Source organism: Tamandua tetradactyla, chromosome 10, assembly GCF_023851605.1.
Source record: "Tamandua tetradactyla isolate mTamTet1 chromosome 10, mTamTet1.pri, whole genome shotgun sequence".
Taxonomy (NCBI): domain Eukaryota; kingdom Metazoa; phylum Chordata; class Mammalia; order Pilosa; family Myrmecophagidae; genus Tamandua; species Tamandua tetradactyla.
This window is the reverse complement of record NC_135336.1, coordinates 105,894,447-105,916,045: the sequence shown is the minus strand read 5'-3', so window position 1 is coordinate 105,916,045 and position 21,599 is coordinate 105,894,447. Positions and strand designations below refer to the sequence as shown.

General features: G+C 43.2%; 1 protein-coding gene across 4 annotated transcripts in view; it reads left to right on the top strand.

Annotated features, from left to right (window-relative positions):
- DOP1B (DOP1 leucine zipper like protein B) overlaps window positions 1–21,599 on the top strand; it is a 130,790-nt gene that overhangs the window by 52,176 nt on the left and 57,015 nt on the right. For all 4 annotated transcript variants that reach the window (XM_077119110.1, XM_077119111.1, XM_077119109.1 and 1 more), the window contains 6 exons: window positions 3,151–3,271; window positions 5,145–5,264; window positions 10,637–10,739; window positions 11,750–11,941; window positions 13,973–14,657; window positions 15,384–15,655. In XM_077119110.1, the coding sequence (XP_076975225.1) occupies window positions 3,151–3,271; window positions 5,145–5,264; window positions 10,637–10,739; window positions 11,750–11,941; window positions 13,973–14,657; window positions 15,384–15,655 (1,493 nt within the window). The remainder of the gene's footprint in view (window positions 1–3,150; window positions 3,272–5,144; window positions 5,265–10,636; window positions 10,740–11,749; window positions 11,942–13,972; window positions 14,658–15,383; window positions 15,656–21,599) is intronic.

Below are 21,599 nucleotides of genomic sequence, written 5' to 3'. Positions count from 1 at the left end.
TCTTATATATTGCTCTAGGGTTCTTAGGGTTTGCTGGAATGTTCCTGGTTGGGGGTTGGCAAGCTATGATAGGTAGCAATGTCTAACTGAGGCTTGCATAAGAGCAACCTCCAGAGTAGCCTCTCGACTCTATTTGAATTCTCTCAGCCACTGATGCCTTATTAGTTACACTTCTTTTCTCCCTTTTGGTCAGGATGGCATTGTTGATCCCACGGTTGGGTGCCAGGAGGAGATGATGCATTCTTTTGAGTATACTTGAATCTTTGGAATTTTAGAAACTTGAAGTACTTTGGTCACATTGTATAGTTCATTTATTATGTCAGGAGCCACTGAGAGGTTTTGCACCAATACTTTGAATATTTTTATTAGGAAAAGACCTTTGCACTCCCATCGTATTTGCTTTTTAAGAACGTTCCTTCAATCCCTGAACTTTGATTTTGTTTTACAAGTAAATAGGGATGGCTCTTCGCAGCTTTCACCTTGTGACCCTGGACAAGCCCCCTCTGCCATGTGGGCTTAGCTCTTGTCTCTGTAAAAGGAAGGGTTGAGCTGGACTCTGTTACTAGATCCCTCTGACCCTCCATGGGTTAGGAGCATCAGATGAGAGCCTCACCTTTTTAAAACTGCTTCTCTCCCCCACCTTTTTAGAACAACTGCTTCCACATCCACTCACTGTCCCATCTTACCATCTGTTCTCTTGAATCCTGTTCTAGTTTGCTAGCTGCTGGAATGCAATATACCAGAAACGGAATGGCTTTTAAAAAGGGGAATTTAATGAGTTGTTAGTTTACAGTTCTAAGGCTGAGAAAATGTCCCAATTACAAGCCTATAGAAATGTCCAATCAAAGGCACCCAGGGAAAGATACCTTGGTTCAAGAAAGCCAATGAAGTTCAGGGTTTCTCTCTCAAGTAAGAAGGCACATGGCGAACAGTCAGGGCTTCTCTCCTGGCTGGAAGGGCACATGACGAACACGGTGTCATCTGCTAGCTTTCTCTCCTGGCTTCCTATTTCATGAAGCTCCCTGGGAGGCGTTTTCCTTCTTCATCTCCAAAGGTTGCTGGCTCGTGGACTCTCTGCATCTCATGGCTACATTGTTCTGCTCTCTATGAATCTCTCATTCTCCAAAATATTTCCTCTTTTATAGGACTCCAATAAACCAATCAAAACCCACCAAAATGAGTGGAGACATGTCGTCACCTAATCTAATTTAACAACCACTCTTGACTAAATCACATCATCCAGGAAATGATCTCATTACAGTTTCAAATATACAGTATTGAATAGAGATTATTCTACCTTTATGGAATGGGATTTATATTAAAACATGGCTTTTCTTAGGGGGCATATAGCCTTTCAAACCAGCACAAACCCCATTTTCTCTGATTGGATCTCGGGCTCCAAGCGGTCACTTAATGCTCAGGAGGTGCCTGCATCTAGGTGCCATGTTGCCATTTCCAAAGAACAGAAGACTGAGGACGTTAGGAAGCGCTTGTGTCCCTCCGACTGAAGGATGGAGACGGTTCATATTCTCATTCAAAGCCCCATAAGGGGCATCTGCCATGAGACAGGGACCTGATGAGGCCCTAGGAGTGCAAAGAAAACAAAGATTTCCCATCAAGTTAGAGTGAAAAGACTGAACAACCTGGTGGTTTTTCACCTCTGTTAATAAAATAGTTGGTATTTTTTTTTTTATGAGCAGTTATTTTGTGCCATGTGATTTGCATGCATCATCCCATGTCCTCCTCTAGCTACTCTGACCACACCTATTTTAGAGACAGACTTGCTCTGGAGCAAGGGAAGTGATTTGCCCTGAAAGCCTAAGCTCTCTTTGTCACGCAGACAAATCATACCCAGAATACTTTCTCACGTTCCAGAGATGAGCTTTTATTCCAAGACATGAACAGCTTTAGCCTCTCTTAACCAAGGTCCAAATGTTAAGCATTGTTCCTCTGAGCACTGCACTGTAAGTGCCGCCTGTGGTTGCTTCTGCATCAGCAGACCTTCCCTCTGCCCCCAGCCCCAATCCTCCCCAACCATGCAGTGATGGCACAGAGATTTTGTGGGGTTTTTTGTCTTAGTATGAGTGGCTGTAGTTCTGAAAAGTCATGATTTGGTTTAAGAAGTGAAAGAGCTAGATAAATGTTTTGGGAATGTTTGAATACTTAGCAATGTATTCAAAAAAGAAAATACAGCTCAGCATTTTGGAGTCTGTTTCCCATCAGGGCCGTGCAGCTCGGTACGAGGAGCAGGTCGGGTGTTGCCAGGTCTCATGTTCAGGTCAGGGATGAGCCGCAGCTCCTGGGGCCAGGTGCGACAGGCAATGAATTTGCTTCCTCCCATAGTTCAGTTGTCCGAGGGAAGACCTGCTTGAGAGGCTAAGGAGGAGATGACATAGATCTAGAACTCCATAGCCAGCATGGTCACTCAGTCCTATAACCGTTCTCTTGCCGCGTGCCTTTCGCCAAAGCCTCATTTTCTCCCCCTCGCAAGTCAAGGAAGAACAAAACTGCTCCCATTTGCAAAAAAGCACAAATCTGGATCTGAAGCTGCAGATCCAAGACACACAGAGCTCATCATGAGCAGTTTCTCGGAGGCACATCCTTTTTGTGTGTGAAAATAAAGCGTAAAAGATTGATCTGCCAGTTGGTTACTTTTCACCCATCTGCAGTCTTTGCCAGGTTCCATTTTCATGATGTTCTAGTTCACGGTTAAAAGAATCATGAGCAGGGACTTTGCACACCTGAACCGTTTAGCTCCTGCCCTGCCCCGCCTAGCAGGATGGCGGCCTGCCGGGGGTCACCGTGGGTTGGGCAAGTGACTGGGCCTATGTGTGCCTCAGTTGTCTTATCTGTAAACAGGGGCAGCCATGTAGCACCTGTCCACATGGCGGCTGCGAGGATTAAGCAAGTTAATATGTGTAAAGTACAACGGTGCCTGGCGCATACTGAACTCTACTAAAATGTTGGCTCTTTTCATGACTTTTATTCCCCTCTGGTCACAATTAAAGTTCTCAACATTTTAAACTATGTAAATTGTCTATATACACGCACACCACACACATGCAGGGATGTTCTATGCATATGTAATTTATTGATTTACAAATGGATGAACTGCAGGCCTTTCTCAAACCATTTTCTTTTTAATTGCAGGGCCTCAGGTGGTTGGGGATCTGTTCCTGGAAGTGATCCGGGCCTTTTATTCTTACTGCAGAGACGCTCTTGGCTCTGATCTCAAACTCAGCTACACTCAGAGCGGAAACTCGCTGATAAGGTAAGGCTTTGGCCTCCAACTCCCATGGAAGCACTTCTTCCTCACTCCCTAATGAGTCAGGACTCTTTTCTCGGTTGTTTCCTATAAATTGTAATGTGCTAGAGAAAGCCACGCTGCAGCAGGTCAGAGCGCTCTTTAACATCATCATCTGTGCCAGTCAGTCAGTGACTGCAGGGACCCTTTTTTCTTGTGTACCATGGAGAGTTTAAAAGGAGTTTAGTCCAGTCCTGGCCCCAACCTGACATGGTCACACAGTATTTATCGATCATGTGTGAGCACTGATCAATAAGGCACCCAGATCTGGTATGGCCACACAGGTGAGCTCCAGGGAGGAAAGGGAGACAGGAGGGGCCTAAGTTTAGGAAGTGGAGACGTTCTGCAGGCAGCAGGCACATCGGGCTAGAGGGTTAGTTCCCAAAAACCCTGTGTTTTGTTTTTTTGTAATTTTTAAGGTGATGCGAATTCTTCTGTTTTGCTTTACTCCTGATATAATTTCCTCTTACCTGGACTTGCACTGGGTATATTGAAAATTTAATCAATTCTACGATGTTCTTGATGTTGCAGGGGTTCTTAGTTTTACTTTCTTCTCCTCCCACAATGAGAGCAATTTGTTTTTCTGAATGGGAAAGTGATACGTTCTCTTTATAGGACATACCTGTATGTGAAGGTATCAAGGAAAAAGACACCACTCACTGTATTAGGTAGGGTTCTCTAGAGAAACAGAATCAACAGGAAACACTCACAAATATAAAACGTATAAAAGTGTCTCACGTGACGGTGGGAATGCAGAGTCCAAAAGCCACAGGGCAGGCTGTGAAGCCGACGACTCCAGTGGAGGGTCTGGATGAACTTCACAGGAGAGGCTCGCTGGCCAAAGCAGGAAGAGAGCCTGTCTCTTCTGAATCCTCCTTAAAAGGATTCCCATGATTAGATTAAGCATCACTCATTGCAGAAGGCACTCCCCTTGGCTGATTACAAATGGAATCAGCTGTGGATGCAGCTGTCGTAATCATGATTTGATTCTATGAAATGTCCTCATCGCAACAGACAGGCCAGCACTTGCCCAACCAGACAAATGGGCACCAACACCTGACCAAGTTGACACATGAACCTGACCATGACATTCACACTCCCAGCACCCTTCCGAAAAAAATATAGAAAGCTTTCTTTTCAGATTGTTTCTGTGAATACATAAATACATAGATAACTATTTTATAAAAATGGAATTATGCTAGCTATTTAGTTGGTGTTTTTAAATGCAGTGTTGTGAGTATCTCCGCTCTATTCTCCAGAAAATAGTGGTTGCCTTTGATTCCTTGGTAAGAACTTATCATTTATTTATAAATCCTTGTTGATTGACCAATCTCTTATTGATTGACTTTTGGGTGGTTTTCACGTTTTCAATATATTTAAATGGCTTCATGATAGTATCTTTATGCATGCATCTTTGTGCACCTGTGCAAGGATTTCTGTAGGATAAATTCCTGGAATAAATTTCCAGAGTCATAGAAAATGAACATTTAAAATTTAGGCAGATTTCCCTGCTGAGCAATCATACTGCCCATGTTCCGCCACTAAGAGAATATCTGATCACCTACGGTTGGGATAAAACTGGTTTTCTAAGTCACATTCTTTTTACAGTAACTCTTAAGCTTACCTCTGAGAGAATGCATTAGTACCGATATTGTCTAGGATGGTTCATGCAAACCCTTTCCTGGGTAAGGACAGTAATATTTTATCTTTCTCAAGGTTTGTCACCTACGTTAGAAATACTTTGTAAGTGGTAAATTGAGTTATAACTTTTCGGATGTGGTGATCTCATGATACAGGATTTTCATGGATATATTTGTCCCCTCCTTCCCTTCTTTTACAGCACAATAAGAGAAAACAAAAATGCCTCTGAGATTGTTAAGACTGTAAATTTGCTGATCACTTCCCTCAGCACAGACTTTCTCTGGGATTATCTGACAAGGTGTTTTGAAGATTGCTTTAGGTAAGTATGGGGTTTGGCATGACAATATTTAGGAAAGATGAAATGTCTTAAAGACCATTTCCTTGCTGCTTAGTGTGGCCGGATTATACATAACTGGCTGACACTGAGTTTTGGTCTCTGCTGAGTTTTAAAGTTGAGGAAAAACAGATTTGGTGAAAATTCACTTCAAGTTATAATAAAAACAGTGCCAGTGAGAAGGTTCACATAACCTTTGCCACATAAGTCAAACTTTAGAAAATGTTGTCTACATTTTCCGGTTACATTAATTGAATCACCTTTCTTCCCCCAATTCTCTTAGAGGCCTAAGTTTAAGAATTTAATTTTTATTTTGTTTTTTAATGTTTTTAAATTGTGCAATATAATATATATACCAGAGAAAAAGCAATAATTTTCAAAGTACTCTCCAATAAACAAGCAGCCACAGAACAGATTTCGTAATTTGTCATGGATTACCATTCCACAGTTTCAGATTTTTCCTGCTACCTGCTCCAGAACACTGGAGGCTAAAAGAAATATCAATACAGTGATTCAGTAGTCACACTCATTTGCTAAATCCTTTCTTCTCTGTTTCAATACCTCCTCTGACCCTTTTCTCACTCCATAAGGGTCTTTGAGCTTTGCCTCTTCTAACTTCTTCATATTGAAAAAAAGGGTGTCGATAATACAAGGCTAGGGGGATGGGGAAAAAGTGTGTTGATAATACAAGGCTAGGGGAATGGAACAATCAGATTGTTCTTGCAGAGGCCAGCCTCTCTGGGTCTCATGGCTTATCTAGCCTAGGAACTCTCTAGAGGTTATGGATTTCAGGAAAGTATACCTAAGCATAAAACTTAAAAGAAGCTTAGTTTTGTTGCCCTGTAACTGGTTAGAGTGTTTCTGAAATCTTCAATCTTCCCAACTTCTCGTTGAGGTCAGTAGATACTGGCCAGATTAGAGCATGAATGCTTTGAGTAACTACAGTCCACTTTATGTCACTTTCAATCTGGTGAACTGCTCCACCTACAAATGCTGGGTGGTAGCATACCTGGGGAGTAGCGTGCCTTCCTGTTGAGCTCTTGACCATGTCACTTTCTCCACTGGAAGGAAAATAGAGTCTCTCCAACCCAGTTTCGTTCCGTGACTCATGCTGTAAAACTTTGTTCCTGTTCCTTGCTGTTGTAATGCTCTTCACGTCGTTACCTGATGGCTGTTACAGAAGCTGTATCTATTCCTGTTTGCTGAATGTCATCCTCTCCCTCAAAGCTTTACAGGCATACTCTCATTTGTGCTTCAGGACAACTCTAAGAAGTAGATACTTTATTATCATGCTCTTGACATATAAGCTGGAGCCCAGAGATATGAAGTTCTTGTCTGGTATCACATAGCACATTAGTGGCAGCTGAGACTAAAACCCAGGCACATCTGATTCCAGTGTCTTACTTGTCAGCTGCTCTCCTATTCTGCCTCCTTTAGTGTCACACCCAAGTAGTCTTTCAAACACATGAACATGCCTGTGGATAAATTAGTTGTAATTGGCTCCATGGGCAACCAAGAAACATGTTTGCTGAGGTTAGAGTGCTCTTTGGTCACCTTGGTTCCATTTCAGAGTATGAGATGTGGTCTTTAAAAAATATTAACTATGAAACATTCTAACATTTTAAAACATGGAATTAAAAAAAAACAGCAATGTTGGACACACATGCACTCATTGCTGAAATTACAGACAGCACTTTGCTTTTTTCTTTAGATCTTTCTTTTTTTTTTTTAAGGAATAAAGTGTTGCTACCCAAACACAGTCAAATCCCTGCCTTCCCAGCAGTTTTTCCTCCTTCCGATCCCAAAGTTAATCACTATGCTGAGATTAGCGTCTGTCCTATATGATATTGTGCTGTTATAACATGTGCAGCCATAAATAATATTGACTATTTTGTCTGCTAAAGTTTTACTTAAATGATATCCAATTGTATATAACTTTTTGCAGTCTGCTTTTTTAGGGGAGAACGTAACAGTCTGGAGATTTATTTGCGTTTTTTAAAAAATATTTTTATTATTAACAATGAACCAACATACCAAATATTCTTGACATACAGTCATTCTTGACATACAAATATTGTTGACATGGCTGCAATCAAAGGCTCACAGTATCACCACATATTGTGTATTCATCGCCATGATCATTTTTTTGAACATTTGCATGTCTCAGCAAATGAAAGAAAAAAGAAAAAACTCATACATGCCATACCCCTTACCACTCCCTTCATTGACCACTAGTATGTCAGTCTACTCAATTTGTTTTAACCTTTTTTCACCCTATTGTTTGTTTATTTTTTTATCCATATTTTTTACTCATCTGTCCATACCATAGATAAAAGGAGCATCAGACTTGTCACTGCAAAGTCACACTGCTAAGGCTATATCATTATACAATCATCTTCAAGAAATGTGGCTACTGGAACACAGCTCTACAGTTTCAGGCACTTCCCTCTAGCCTCTCTAATACACTGTAAACTAAAAAGGTGATATCTACTTAATGCATAAGAGTAACCTCCAGGATAACCTCTTGACTCTGTTTAAAATCTCTCAGCCACTGACACTTTGTCTCATTTCACTCTTCCCCCTTTTGGTCGAGAAGGTTTTCTCAATCCCTTGATGCTGAGTCCCAGCTCATTCTAGGATTTCTATCCCACATTGCCAGGGAGGTTTACACTCCGGGGAGTCATTCCCACATTGAGAGGGGTTTGTTTGCATTTTACCATATAGATCTAATTCATTCATCTTAACTGTAATAGTTAATAAAACCACAGATCCCATGTTTTTTGTTGCTGCAGCTAGCACTGTCCTGAACTTCTTTGTACTACGTCTTTAAGCACATAACCAAGGGGTTCTCCACTGGCTTGGATGTGCTGTGCCCTGGTCTTCTAAGGCATTCTCTTCCTAAAATGAACTGAAAGATAACTATTTATTATTACAGCCAGAAGGCAATATACCAGAAATGGGTCAGCTTTTATAAAGGGGATTTATTTAGTTGCAAATTACAATTCTGAGCCATGAAAACATCCCAATTAAGGCACCAGCAAGACGATACCTTCTCAGAGGAAAGGCAGCCAATATCTCAAATACCTCCTGTCAGTTGGGAAGGCACGTGGCTGGTGTCAGCTGCTCTTTGCTCCCAGTTCATTGCTTTCAGCTTCTGATTCCAGTGGCTTTCTCATTAAGCATCCGTGGGCCCTCACTTAGCTTCTCCAGGGCAAACTCTGGATTTCATCTCTTAGCTTAAAATCTCCAACCATCTCTGTCTTGGTTTCATTTCTCTGTTCTTTGTGTTGATTCTGAACTCTAAGTTTTCTGCTTTTTATTCTCTTTGTACAGGGCTCTAGTAAAAGGATTAAGACCTACCTTGAATGGGTGGGGTCCCACTCACAATTGAGTGGGTCACATCTCCATGGAAATAACCTAATCAAAAGCTCCCATCCAAACAATAGGTCTGCCCTCACAAGATTGGATTAGGATTAAAAGAACATGGCTTTTCTGGGGTACGTAACAGTTTCAAACCAGTGCAATAACGAAGGGCTAATTTACAGTGAAGAAAATTAACCCAGGATGGACTGTGCCATGTAGGCTAGATGAATCCAGTTACTCTCTTTTGAGAACCAATATACTTCTTCTTTTTTTTTATTTACCTATTTATCTGGTTGCCTACTAGTTTAAAAAGAACCAACCTTAGACTTCACTATAGAAGCCAAAGAATTCTAAGCAACTCAGTATTGAAGAGCTTATGGATGTTACTGGTTGGAAGAGCTTAGCTTGTCTCTAGTAGCATCTACAGCAAGTTGAGCAACTCTTTGGCCTATGTGCTCTCCAGCCCAGGTGGTTCACTGAGGACATGCCTTGGGTTGGGGGTTGGGGACCTGGGATTGCTCCAGGCCTGCTGAGAGTGGAATTCTACAAGGGCGGGGACCACCCTTGCCTAGTGTCCCAGGGCTGCTGTAACAGAGCACCCCAGGCTTGGAACTTATTGTCTCATGGTTTTAGAAATCCAGAACCACGGTGTAGGCAGGATACTGTTTTCTCTGAAGTCCATAGCATCCCAGTGGGAGCTCACTGGCCATCTCCCTCCATCACACTGCTATCTCCCTCCCTGTCTGTCCCCTGCTACTATGTCCAAATTTCCTCTGCTTATAAGGACTCCAGTCACATTGGATTAAGGTCCACCCCAATTGGCCTCACCCGAACTAATAACATCTTCAAAGCTCCTATTAACAGATGGGTTCACATCCATGGGCCTGGGAATTCAGGCTTGAATGTGTCTTTGTGGAGCACATGATTCAACCCATAACAACCCTCATCTGTATTCATGAAGTTCAAGTCAGAGGGGACCCGTTTGGGAGACAAGCAGATTCCAGAGACTTGGTGGCACTTCCCACTATTAGACAGTTTTGGTCACCAGAGCTCTATTACCAGAGCTACAGAGGTTGTCATTCAGTATGTTTGAAATCCAGTAAGAAACTCTGCTAACACAACAAGCAGTCTCACCACCCTACCCCTCTCTACGTGGGACATGACTCCCAGGGGTGTGGACATGACTCCCAGGGGTGTGGACCTTCCTGGCAACGTGGGACCGAGATCTTGGAATGAACGGAGACTCAGCATCAAGGGATTGAGAAAAACTCTAGAATGAGCTGAGACTTAGTATCAACGGATTGAGAAAACCTTCTCAACCAAAATGGGGAAGAGGGAAATGAGACAAAATAAAGTGTCAATGGTTGAGAGATTCCAAACAGAGTCAAGAGGTTATCCTGGAGGTAATTCTTATGCATCAAATAGATATCATCTTGTTATTCAAGATGTAATGGAGAGGCTGGAGGGAACTGCCTGAAAATGTAGAGTTGTGTTTCAGTAGCCATGTTTCTTGAGGACGATTGAATAATGATACAGCTGTCACAATGTGACTGTGTGATTGTGAAAACCTTGTGTCTGATGCTCCTTTTATCTACCTTGTCAACAAAGGAGTAGAACATATGGAATAAAAATAAATAATAGGGGGAACAAATGCTAAAATAAATTTAATTTAAATGCTAGTGATCAATGAAAGTAAGGGGTAAGGGGTATGGTAGGTATAATCTTTTCTTTTTTCTTTCCTGTGTTCGTTTTATTTCTTTTTCTATTGTCTCTTTATTTCTTTTTCTGAATTAATGCAAATGTTCTAAGAAATGTGAATATGCAACTAAGTGATGATATTGTGAATTACTGATTATGTATGTTTTATTTTGTTTCTTTTTTTAATTAATAAATAAATTTTAAAAAAAAGAAATTCTGCTAAATATCACAAGAAATCCTCAGAATTATTGTAGGAGAAAGAATTCATTTGTCTTTCTTTCCTGGGGCTGGCACAGACCGGTGAGGCAGAGTCACGCCTTGGGGAAAAGCATCAGCCCGCCACCCACCGCCTCGGAGCTCTGTACCCTCCTTCTGTTCCTCCTGGATGTGATTCCCTTGGTAAGGCAGCGTGGCTGGAAGGGATGGCTCGTGCTTGCTTACGTCCTAATTCACGTTGTAGGCCTATTTCATAAGCTGGCACTTACTAAAAAGTAGTTTTACATAAGCGTGCAGCTCTGATTTGACACGGAAGACGCAACGGGGTGTAATCTACCTTTGTGTCTTTTATGTCTTATTCGAAAGGGGTTACAGCTTTTCAATCTGACGTCAGTGGGCTGAGCCAAAGCTCCGTAGAGCATTTGATGACGAGGCGCCCTCCCCAAACTGCTGCTCCCTGGGCAGTGAGAGTAGACACCTCACCTAGTGAAAAGCATGCAAGTAGCTGATTTCCCCAAAGGAACCTGATTTCAGAAATACATGGCATTCTTACTGTTTTCTATGAGAAAAGATAAAAACCATTTGAAAGGAGTGGAAGAATATTCCTTGATTTGTTTGAAATACAAGGAAACATTATCTGTGACCAGCACAGCTCAGTTTTGGGACTGAAGGGAGGTAACGGGGAATTGAGAAACAAGCACAAGGGACAGAGATATAGTTAAAGCTGGGACCAGGTGGGAGGGACTCTGAACTCAGATGGAGACTCAAAGACCCCAAGAGGTTCATTGATTTTATAGGACTCGGAGATAAAGAAAGACAAAAATATAACTAAAGAGCAGGGAAGGAGGAAGCATGAGCTGAACCATCTGCTTCCTTGTGACCTGATGAGTCAAAAAGTTACACGTTTCCCAAGGCCTCTTTCCTACCCAGACTCAAGCAGCTTTGCAACACTTTAGTCTTCAGGACATCAGGTGCCTTTTCCCACAGAAACAGCTTTGCTATATCTCTACAGCGAGCATGTGACCTCTGTCTCACCCGCACCCGACAGTCTTGTTTTGTGATTTGGGAATTCATCGAAGCAGGCCTGTGCTCGGCAAAAAAATGCCATTTTCTGGTTTGCCATTCTGAGGTGCATTTCTTCTCCGATTATAAGCTGAAAGGGTGTGGAGTAAAGCCGTGTTTTTATTCCGCAGGAACTTTACTCGGAAGTGCAAACCCAGTACCTCCCGCAGGTGCTCGGCTGCATGGTCCGGACCCTCACTGAGGAGATGGACTCTCTGAGTTTACCTGGACTCACCCACGCCTTAAAGACTTGCTTCAAAGTGCTCAGCAAAGTACAGATGCCACCTTCCTACCTGGACACGGAGTCGGCCAGCCAGCTCTCGGTACGTGCCCCCAGGAGCCGAGGGGATTTTCTCTGTTCAAAGAAACTTATGTGGGGTGGGCCATGGTGTTCAGCAGGCAGAGTTCTCACCTGCTGTGCTGGAGACCTGGGTTCGATTCCCGGTGCCTGCCCATGGGAAAGATAAAACGTTAATAAAAGAAGCTTATGCCCTTTTGGGAGTAAAAAGTAATTAAAGTTGTCAAGGACCGGAATAGAGATTAGAAGGTGCCCAGGTGATATCAAAAATATGACTCTAAAGGTGTGAGCATAGTTCACTGGTTGAATTCTCACCTGCCTTATAGGAGACCTGGGTTTGATTCCTGGGCCGTGCACTTACCAAAACAAGCAAACAAACAAATGAAAAACCACACAAAAAAATTCAACAAATGGTGCTGCAATAATGGGATAGTGACATGGAAAAAGAATGAAATGTGACCCCCGCCATACAACATACTAAGAAAAAATAATAATAAAGTTATTAGAGTGGGTAAGCAATTTATTAAAAATATATATATATGCCTCTAAGCCTGCAAGCGTTTTTAAAGTCATTAGTGTAAAAATTAGGTCCCCTTCACTTCGCCAGCTCCCAGGCTAAGCCCCTCTCCTCAGTTAATAACCACAGTCAGTGGTTCGATGTGTCTGGACTTCCAAACCTTTTTATGTGTAAGTTTGTATACCTGTAAATTTTAGTCATTTAAAATGAAACTGAGAATAGACTCTATTCCCTGATTTCCTTTCATCTTCGCATAGCCAATATTTGGGGAACATCTTTCCCTGTTGGTATACACAGAACAATCTTGCTCCTTTTTAACATCTTATAGGTTGATCTGTGGTATAAATTTATGGTTTCTTCAGCTCTTCCCCTGTTGTTATTTAGGCCATGTCCAATTTTCCGGCATTAGAGACTGCGTCATGGGCATGTGCACACGTGCTTGGAAGAATAAATTCCTAGATACAGGTCACAGTCAGAAAGCACGCCTTTGCCTCTCAGACTCAGAGAGCTGCTGCCAAATCATCCTCCAAAGAGCCCGTAACAATTACAGTCCCGCAAACAGTTTGAGGTCCCTGTTCTCTGAGTTATTTTTATTTTCCATTTTGTGTAGGGATTTGATCATTTTGCCTTTGAAATCTGTTCGGTGCAGCAGCAGACAGGTGTGTGCACAGATTAAAAAGTGAGGCATTTATGGAACATTTGGAGGCCAGTGAACTTCCCGAGCGATCTTGAATCTTCATTTGCAGAATAATTACACGTTGCTACTTTGATTTAGAAATTAGTTCTTTTTTTAGATATTTTAGCTGGCAGAGAAAAATATCCTGAAAAGATTTCAGATATAAAGTTTACGGGGTGCATGGGTGGTTCAGTGGTAGAATGCTCGCCTTTCTTGTGGGAGACCCATGACCCATGGTCGATTTTCGGACCATGCACCCAGAAAAAAAATACCAAGTTTAAGTATTAGGTAGTCTATGAGTATAACATGCTGTGAAAATCTCATAGTATCTTCTCATTCTTCCCTAGAAAGTACAGAGGGGTTGATGCCAAAGGGTTTCAACTTTAACGTATTGTCATCTAATTTATAGTATAAGAGAAGAAAAAAGACTGACTCATTGAACGTTAAAGTGTTGTCACTGAAAAAAGCCACTATATATGTATTTCTTTTGAGAAGACATTTTGTTCTAGCTTCCTCCCTTTATTTCTCCATGCCTTTATTTTACTCTCAACCCAATTTCTTATTCATATTTTTAAATGTGTCAGAAGCATTTTCAAAGCAACTTCTTTCGCACTGAAGGATAAGGAACTCAAAGTGGCCTCCAAAGGCAGCCTACCTAAAGAGCTCGTTGCTTTAGCAACCTCTGTCCTTCCCCATCTGCAGGCCTTCTTGAATTCATCCTGTGCTTTTATTCAGGTTGTCTTGATTAGAGAGTTATAATTTGGAAACCCGAGAAATGTACATCCCATGGTGTGCTCCCTGTAGCTGGTGTTTGAATTCCTTGGTCTTAAGAGACACATAATACAGATTTCCATTTTTTCTAGAGTCCAGGAAAAGGCGAAAATGGTGAAATAATTTTGGAAATGCAGGCAGTGATTCCGGGTGATGAGGACCCGGGATTTCCCCCGCTGAAGTCTGAGGACAGTGGGATTGGCTTCAGCGCCTCGTCGCCGGAGCTCTCCCAGCATTTGCGGGTTCCTAGGGTTTCTCCTGAAAACGACGACGTCTGGAGGAAGGGCGGGGGCATGCAGAGGACGTTCCACTGCATCCAAGAGCTGATCGCAAACTTCGCCAACAAGAACATTTTGGGGCTTCAACCGCCAGTGCCTGGAGAAGAGCCAAAGTCCGAAGAGCCTGGGAGCAAGAGGGACCAGGGGGGGTCCCTGGGCACAGGGGGTGAAGACCCCGGCAGGAAGCCCCCCCGGGAGCCCAAGCCCAGCTCTGTGCCCCAGTTTAAGCAGATGTTGTCTGACCTGTTCACTGCCCGAGGGTCCCCGTTTAAGACAAAACGTCCGGAGGTGCTGTCGTCCGTGCCCAGCTGCCCCAGCGGGAAGCAGGAGGGAGAATGGGACACCGTGCAGGTGGCCGTGGAGCTGGGGGGCGCCAGGGAGGACTGCAGGGAGGCCCTCGCTGCCGCCTGCCACCTGCTGCTGGAGTGCGCCACCTTCCCCGTGTACCTCTCCCAGGAGGAGACCGAGCAGCTCTGCGAAACGCTCTTCCAGCTGCCCGGTGAGCGGGTGGCCCCGGGTGCCTCCGTCCCCAGGCGCGGCCAGCGTTCACAGCCTGGCCGGGGCTCAGCCGCCTGCCGGCGTCCTTGGGTGCGGGCTTGTGGCCCGAGTCTCGCCAAGAGCTCAAGTCATTAAAGGATGGGTTCGAACGTTTGAATTGTTAACGTCCTGCGCGGCCCATCAAAGCACCAGGGATGGGAACAGAGCTCAGTAATAGCCTGTAAACTGACAGTTTCATGATACTGCTATTAAAGATTTGTGTGAGGCTACGAAGCCTTGGACAAAATCAATATCGAGGGGAAGGCGGAGGCAAGAGAGGGTAACTGAGTTGGTGGGAACACAGGGCAAAGATGTCCTCTTCTGTTGTCAGGACCCCAAATTTCACAAGGAGTTTGTCTCTAAACTCAGTGACCGAACTGGGAAGAACTGCATTTAGGATCGCTAGTATCAGCATATTTTTAGACTCCTTTAAGGCTGACAGCATGTTCCCTACTCCAAAGACAGCCTTTAAAATACACTTTGAACGCAGTCCCCCAAAAATGTAGCTTTAAAAAAAATGTTGTTTTAATAAAACAAAATCTCCAGATAATCCAAAAGCCCTGATTGAGATGTGCAGAGTTGGAATATTCTGATGGGCATAGGGTGCCGTGGAACCCGAAAGTGGAGGAGCCCTTCTCACGTGGCTTTGTTTGCTTTGTTTCTGTCCTCTCTGGCCGCCTCTCTCCAGGAGGCTGCGATTCCAGCTTCCCCTCGTGGCTGAAATCCCTCATGACCATTTGCTGCTGTGTGACCAACTGCTCCCTCCAGAACGTGGCCATCTCCACCCTGCTGGAAGTGGTCAACCACTCGCAGTCCCTGGCACTGGTCATCGAGGACAAGATGAGACGCTGTAAAAGCTCCGGACACAACCCATTTTTTGGCAAGCTGCAGATGGTCACAGTTCCTCCCATCACTCCAGGGATATTGAAAGTCATAGCAGAGAAGACAGATTTCTATCAGGTACTTCCCAGCAGGAGGAGGGCATGGGAGGTGGGGCCCTCTGGCCTGGCCATTTGCCTGAAGTCACCCCTGTCGTTGGCGTGGCTTCCACCCAATAAGGAAGGTGGCGGCTCCGCGGCTGGAAAGGGTTGGTGAGACCCGGGAGTGTGTGCTTGTCTGTGCCCCAGACTCCTGGCACAGTTTCGGGCCCTGCAATGAGGATGCAAATAGCCATGCTCAGTTTTAGGCCAACTGGGCTTCACATGTGAGCATTTAAAAATTATCAGAATGGATGGTGGAAGGAAAGTATGTCCTAATTTGTAAGGTTAAAAGCTTTGAGGTTTGTAGTCTTAAGAAAAGAAGCTAAAGGGTGACTCAGTACTTTGACAAATTTGAGAGTGATTGTGATTGAGGACAATAAGCAGGCATTGTCCATCTTTCCTTGGGGACGAGTTAAAAAAATTGTTTAAAGTTAAATATCATAAGGTTCGTTTAATTGCAAAAAGCTGAAAGCCATTCCAGCTAGTTCAGGAAACAAATGGAAACTTTTTATAAAGCTAGAGACGCCCATGGCTGTGAAGAGCAGCTGGGTCTCAGGTGCCAGACTGGGAAGCTGTCAGACCCAGAGGCTGCTCTCCACCTGGGATCCTGCTCTGCATACCTGCTCTCCAGTGGCCAGGTCTTTTAGTTTGTTAATGCTCCTGGAAATGCAACATACCAGAGTGGGTTGGCTTTTATAAAGAGAATTTATTAAGTTACAAATTGGTATTTCTAAGGCCATAAAAATTTCCAAACTAAGACATCCAGAGAAAGATACCTTGACACAAGAAAGCACTGATGAAATTAGAGGTTTCTCTCTTAGCTGGGAGGGCAAATGTCAATGACTGCCACCTTTCTCTCCTCCTTTCATAAGGCTTCCCCAGGGGAATTTTCCTTCTGCATCTCCAAAGGTCTCTGGCTGTTTGGGCTCTCTGGGCTCTAAAGCTTTTTCCAAAATGGTTTGCTCTTTTTTTTTTTTTTTTAATAATTTATTTTATTTTATTTTTTTAAATACCAAAAAACACCAAACAAATGCAAACATTCCTATTTTGATCATTCCATTCTACATATATAATCAGTAATTCACGATATCATCACATACTTGCATATTCATCATCATGATCATTTCTTGGAACATTTGCATCTATTCAGAAAAAGAAATAAAACAAAAACAGAAAAAAAATTTATACATACCATACCCCTTACCCCTCCCTTTCATTGATCACTAGCATTTCAAACTGAATTTATTTTAACATTTGTTCCCCCTATTATTTATTTTTATTCCATATGATCTACTTGTCTGTTGACAGGATAGATAAAAGGAGCATCACACACAAGGTTTTCACAATCACACAGTCACATTGTGAAAGCTATATCATTATACACTCATCATCAAGAAACATAGCTACTGGAACACAGCTCTACATTTTCAGGCAGTTCCCTCCAGCCTCTCCATTGCATCTTGGATAACAAGGTGATATCTACTTAATGCATAAGAATAACCTCCAGGATAACCTCTCGACTCTGGAGTCTCTCAGACACTTTGTCTCATTTCACTCTTCCCCCTTTTGGTTGAGAAGGTTTTCTCAATCCCTTGATGCTGAGTCTCAGCTCATTCTAGGATTTCTGTCCTACATTGCCAGGAAGGTCCAGACCCCTGGGAGTCATGTCCCACGTAGACAGGGGGAGGGTGGTGAGTTTGCTTGTTGTTGGCTGGAGAGAGAGGCCACATCTGAACAACAAAAGAAGTTCTCTTGGGGGTGACTTTTAGGCCTAATTTTAAGTAGGCTTGACCTATCTCCTGTGGGGTTAAGTTTCATATGAACAAACCCCAAGACTGGGGGCTCAGCCTATAGCTTTGGTTGTCCACACTGCTTGTGAGAATATCAAGAATTCAACTTGGGAAAGTTGAATTTTCCCCCTTTCTCACCATTCTCCGAAGGGGACTTGCAAATACTTTTTTATTCACTATTGAAATCACTCTCTTATGTATCGGGGCATCACTCTGGACAAACCAACAAAATCTCATGTCCTACTCAAGGTTCCATGTACTTATGGTGTCCAGTTAAGCTATCTACATAAGTTATATTAGGAAATGCACTAGTCAAAATATAAATTTTGTACCAAATAAACATTTTTGCTTTAGTCTCACACATAAGTTGAAATTTTAAAATATTAATTACCATCTATTTTCAGCACCCTGCAGTAATGACATTCCTTTGTTCTTCCTCATGCAAAAAAAATTTTTAAATTTGTACATTTAGTCACTATCATTATACACTCTGGGCATTCCTAGATTATACCATCCCAATCTTTATCGTCTATCTTTCTTTCTGATTTCTTTTGTGCCCCCAGCCCTCCTCCCTCTATCATTCTCACATTCAGCTTCATTCGGTGTTTTAACATCATTGTATTACAGTTAGGTAGTATTGTGCTGTCCATTTCTGAGTTTTTACATTCAGTCCTGTTGCACAATCTGTATCCCTTCAGCTCAAATTACCCAATATCTTACCCTATCTCTATCTCCTAATGGTCTCTATTACCAACGAAATTCTCCAAGTTTATTCACTAAAGTCAGTTCATATCAGTGAGACCATACAGTATTTGTCCTTTTGTTTCTGGCTAATCTCTCTCAGCATAATGTCCTTAAGGTCCATCCATGTTGTTACATACTTCATAACTTATTCTGTCTCACAACTGCATAATATTCCATCGTATGTATATACCACAGTTTGTTTAGCCACTCGTCTGTTGATGGACATTTTGGCTGTTTCCATCTCTTCACAATTGTAAATAATGCTGCTATAAACATTGGTGTGCAAATGTCTGTTTGTGTCCTTGCCCTCATGTCCTCTGAGTAGATACCTAGCAATGATATTGCCGGGTCATATGGCAATTCTATATTTAGCAGGAACCGCCAAATTGCCTTCCACAGCAGTGGTACCATTTGACATTCCCACCAACAGTGAATAAGTGTGCCTCTTTTTCCACATCCTCTCCAGCACTTGTCATTTTGTTTTATTGATAATGGCCATTCTGGTGGGTGTGAGATGATATCTCATTGTGGTTTTGATTTGCATTTTTCTAATAGCTAGGGAAGTTGAGCATCTCTTCATGTGCCTTTTGGCCATTTGTATTTCCTCTTCTGAAAAGTGTCTGTTCAAGTCTTTTTCCCATTTTGTAATTGGGTTGGCTGTCTTTCTGTTGTTGAGTTGAACAATCTCTTTATAAACTCTGGATACTAGACCTTTATCTGATATGTCATTTCCAAATATTGTCTCCCATTGTGTAGGCTGTCTTTTTACTTTCTTGATGAAGTTCTTTGATGCGCAAAAGTGTTTAATTTTGAGGAGTTTCCATTTCTTTCTTTCTTTCTTCAATGCTCTTGCTTTGGGTGTAGGGTCTAGAAAACCGCCTCCAAGTATAAGATTTATAAGATACCAAAATGATTCCCTCTTAAAGGACTCCAGTAAGTGACCCACCTTGAATGGGTGGAGATACATTTCCATGGAAATTATCTAATCAGAAGTTACCACCCACAATTGGGTGGGTCACATCTCCTGGAAACAATTTAATCAAAAAGATCCCACCCCACAATATTGAATGAAGATTAAAGGACTTGGCTTTTCCTAGGGTACACAACAGTTTCAAAACAGCATACCAGGCTTCACCCAAGAGTTGGTTGCCACCATGACCTCACATCTGCTTTTCAACCTCAAACTTGCTTCCCATACCTAATGGCTCTTTCATCTAATTCTGAACTAGGAGGCAAAGGCATTAAATAGTGTATGGATGAGGCCCCCTTGGGTCCAGTGTCTTCTCCTTGCCCCGACCACCATGGCCATGGTAGGGATTGAGGAGGTAAGAGGTCACGTGGCACAGACAGGGACATGCCCACCCAGTGGGGCCTGTGGAAGGTGGGATTTCCCCTGTAGGTAGTAGGGGTGGCAGATACCCTGAAAAGTCCCATACACAAGGAAGTTGTTGAACATTTTCAAATTGTGTATGCAAATGAGATACTGGCACAAAACTGTTCTGACAGCCTCTCCTTTAAAAGGTTTTCAGAATTGACTGGGTTCTTACCTGTTGGGGATAAGCTCTTCTTCTACAGGTTATTTACCTGGAGCCACCTGTCAGCTGTCTTTTTTTTTTTTTTTCAAACAGTTTTATTAAGATAGAATTCATATACCATACAACTTAACCATTTAAAGTGTATGATTCAGATGGTGGCTCAGTGACAGAATTCTCACCTGCCATGCCAGAAACTTGGGTTCAATTCCTGGTGCCTGCCCATGTAATCAATCAGTCAATCAATCAATCAATCAGTTGTATGATTCAATGGTTTTTAGAACACAGGGTTGTGCCATTTTACTTTATGTTTTCTGTATGTCTCATGTCTTCTTTGTTACTCTTTTCCTCCTTTCCTTTTATTTTTATTAAGTGAATAGTTCCTAGGGCAATATTTGAATCCCCTTAACGATTTTTCATTCTATTTGTTGAGTTGTTTTCTAGGTAGTTGCTTTAGCACTGACCATATACATACTAACTTCAGTCTCTGAGATTTGTTCCGACCCACGAGGGCTCTTCTTGGCTCTCTCCTCCCTGGTTCTGTCTAGTAAACTACTTGGCCTACAGTTTAGCTTGTTGCTCTCATTGAGATACCAACCGCCCCTTAATTGCTTACTGCCCAAATCACCACTGCTTTCAAGAGTCGTAAGCTTGAACTTTCTCACACTCTGTTCCACATGAATTCCGTTCTCTTTGGGGGGAGCTACAGGGCTCTCTCTTCTTAAAGCCTCCCTCTCCCCGTGGACAAGATTTCTGAGCCACTGCTCTGGGGCTGGGGGCGGGGGCAGTAGAGAGCTTCTCTGGGAGTGATGTTTCTGCAGGGCACTTGGTGGAGTGGTGGCCTCTGGCCTTCAGGCTTGCCTCTCCCAGTGTGGACCTTCCATCCTATCTGCCAGCCGGGCAAGGGACATCGGGCACCAGGATTCCTGGCCTCCTGGACCCTGCGTGTGGGGGCTGGGTGGAGGAAGGGAGTCAGGGCTTCTCAGCCACCCTTGCTGGAACTTAGCCTTCACCACGCTGGAGTGGGAATGAAAAACTCTATTAGTCTGCCCCTCCTGCGGAGATGCGGAAGCCCTAGTCTGGGAGCTGGAGAGAAGGGGAGCCCCGTCACCTTGGCCAGCCCCGCCTGGAATGGAGTTTCTATCATACTGAGCTGAGGGGAGGGTGGAGAAGGAGCTGACCCCTACCTACCCCCACCCCCACACCCCCACCCTCCTGTCTCAAGTGCTGCAGACTCAAATAAATGTTTCTTCATCCGTTCAATGCCCTTAGGACCATTTGCTGAGACTTTAGTGGTTGGGTGCTTACCATAGTTTTTGCTGGCTGTGGTGGTTTTACTGGGGAGAGGGTCAGCAGGGTCCTCGAGCCACCAGGCCAGTTCAGCTTTGACTCCTGGGCAGTAGAGCCCCGTCAACATCAGACCATGGTGGAGCCACAGTTACTAGCAGGTCAGCTTTCGTCCCCTTCCCCTTAACTACCAAAGCCGAGTCACGGTGGCGATCTCGAAACCATAGAATTTGAGACCGAAAGTAGTGCCACTGTCAGCAGCAATGATTGGACAAGTCTCTCCTTGGTCCTCTATGGCCCAGAAATTTCATCATAATTGCATGGTAGGCACATGGAGGGAGAGAGAAGAATTTAGACCATGAGTTCTGGGAAGCTACAAACAGAATAAAAATAATAGCTTAAATACCTCCCTCTTGCTTTGGTGATATGAGGTATGCTCTTCTGAGTTCTTTCTGAAGACTTCATCTTTTTTTAACTTAACAACAGGAATTTATTGTGTCATGGTTTTGGAAGTTAGAAGGGCCTTCTCTCAGGTTCAGTAGCAATTCTTGGGTTCCTTGACTTTCCTGTC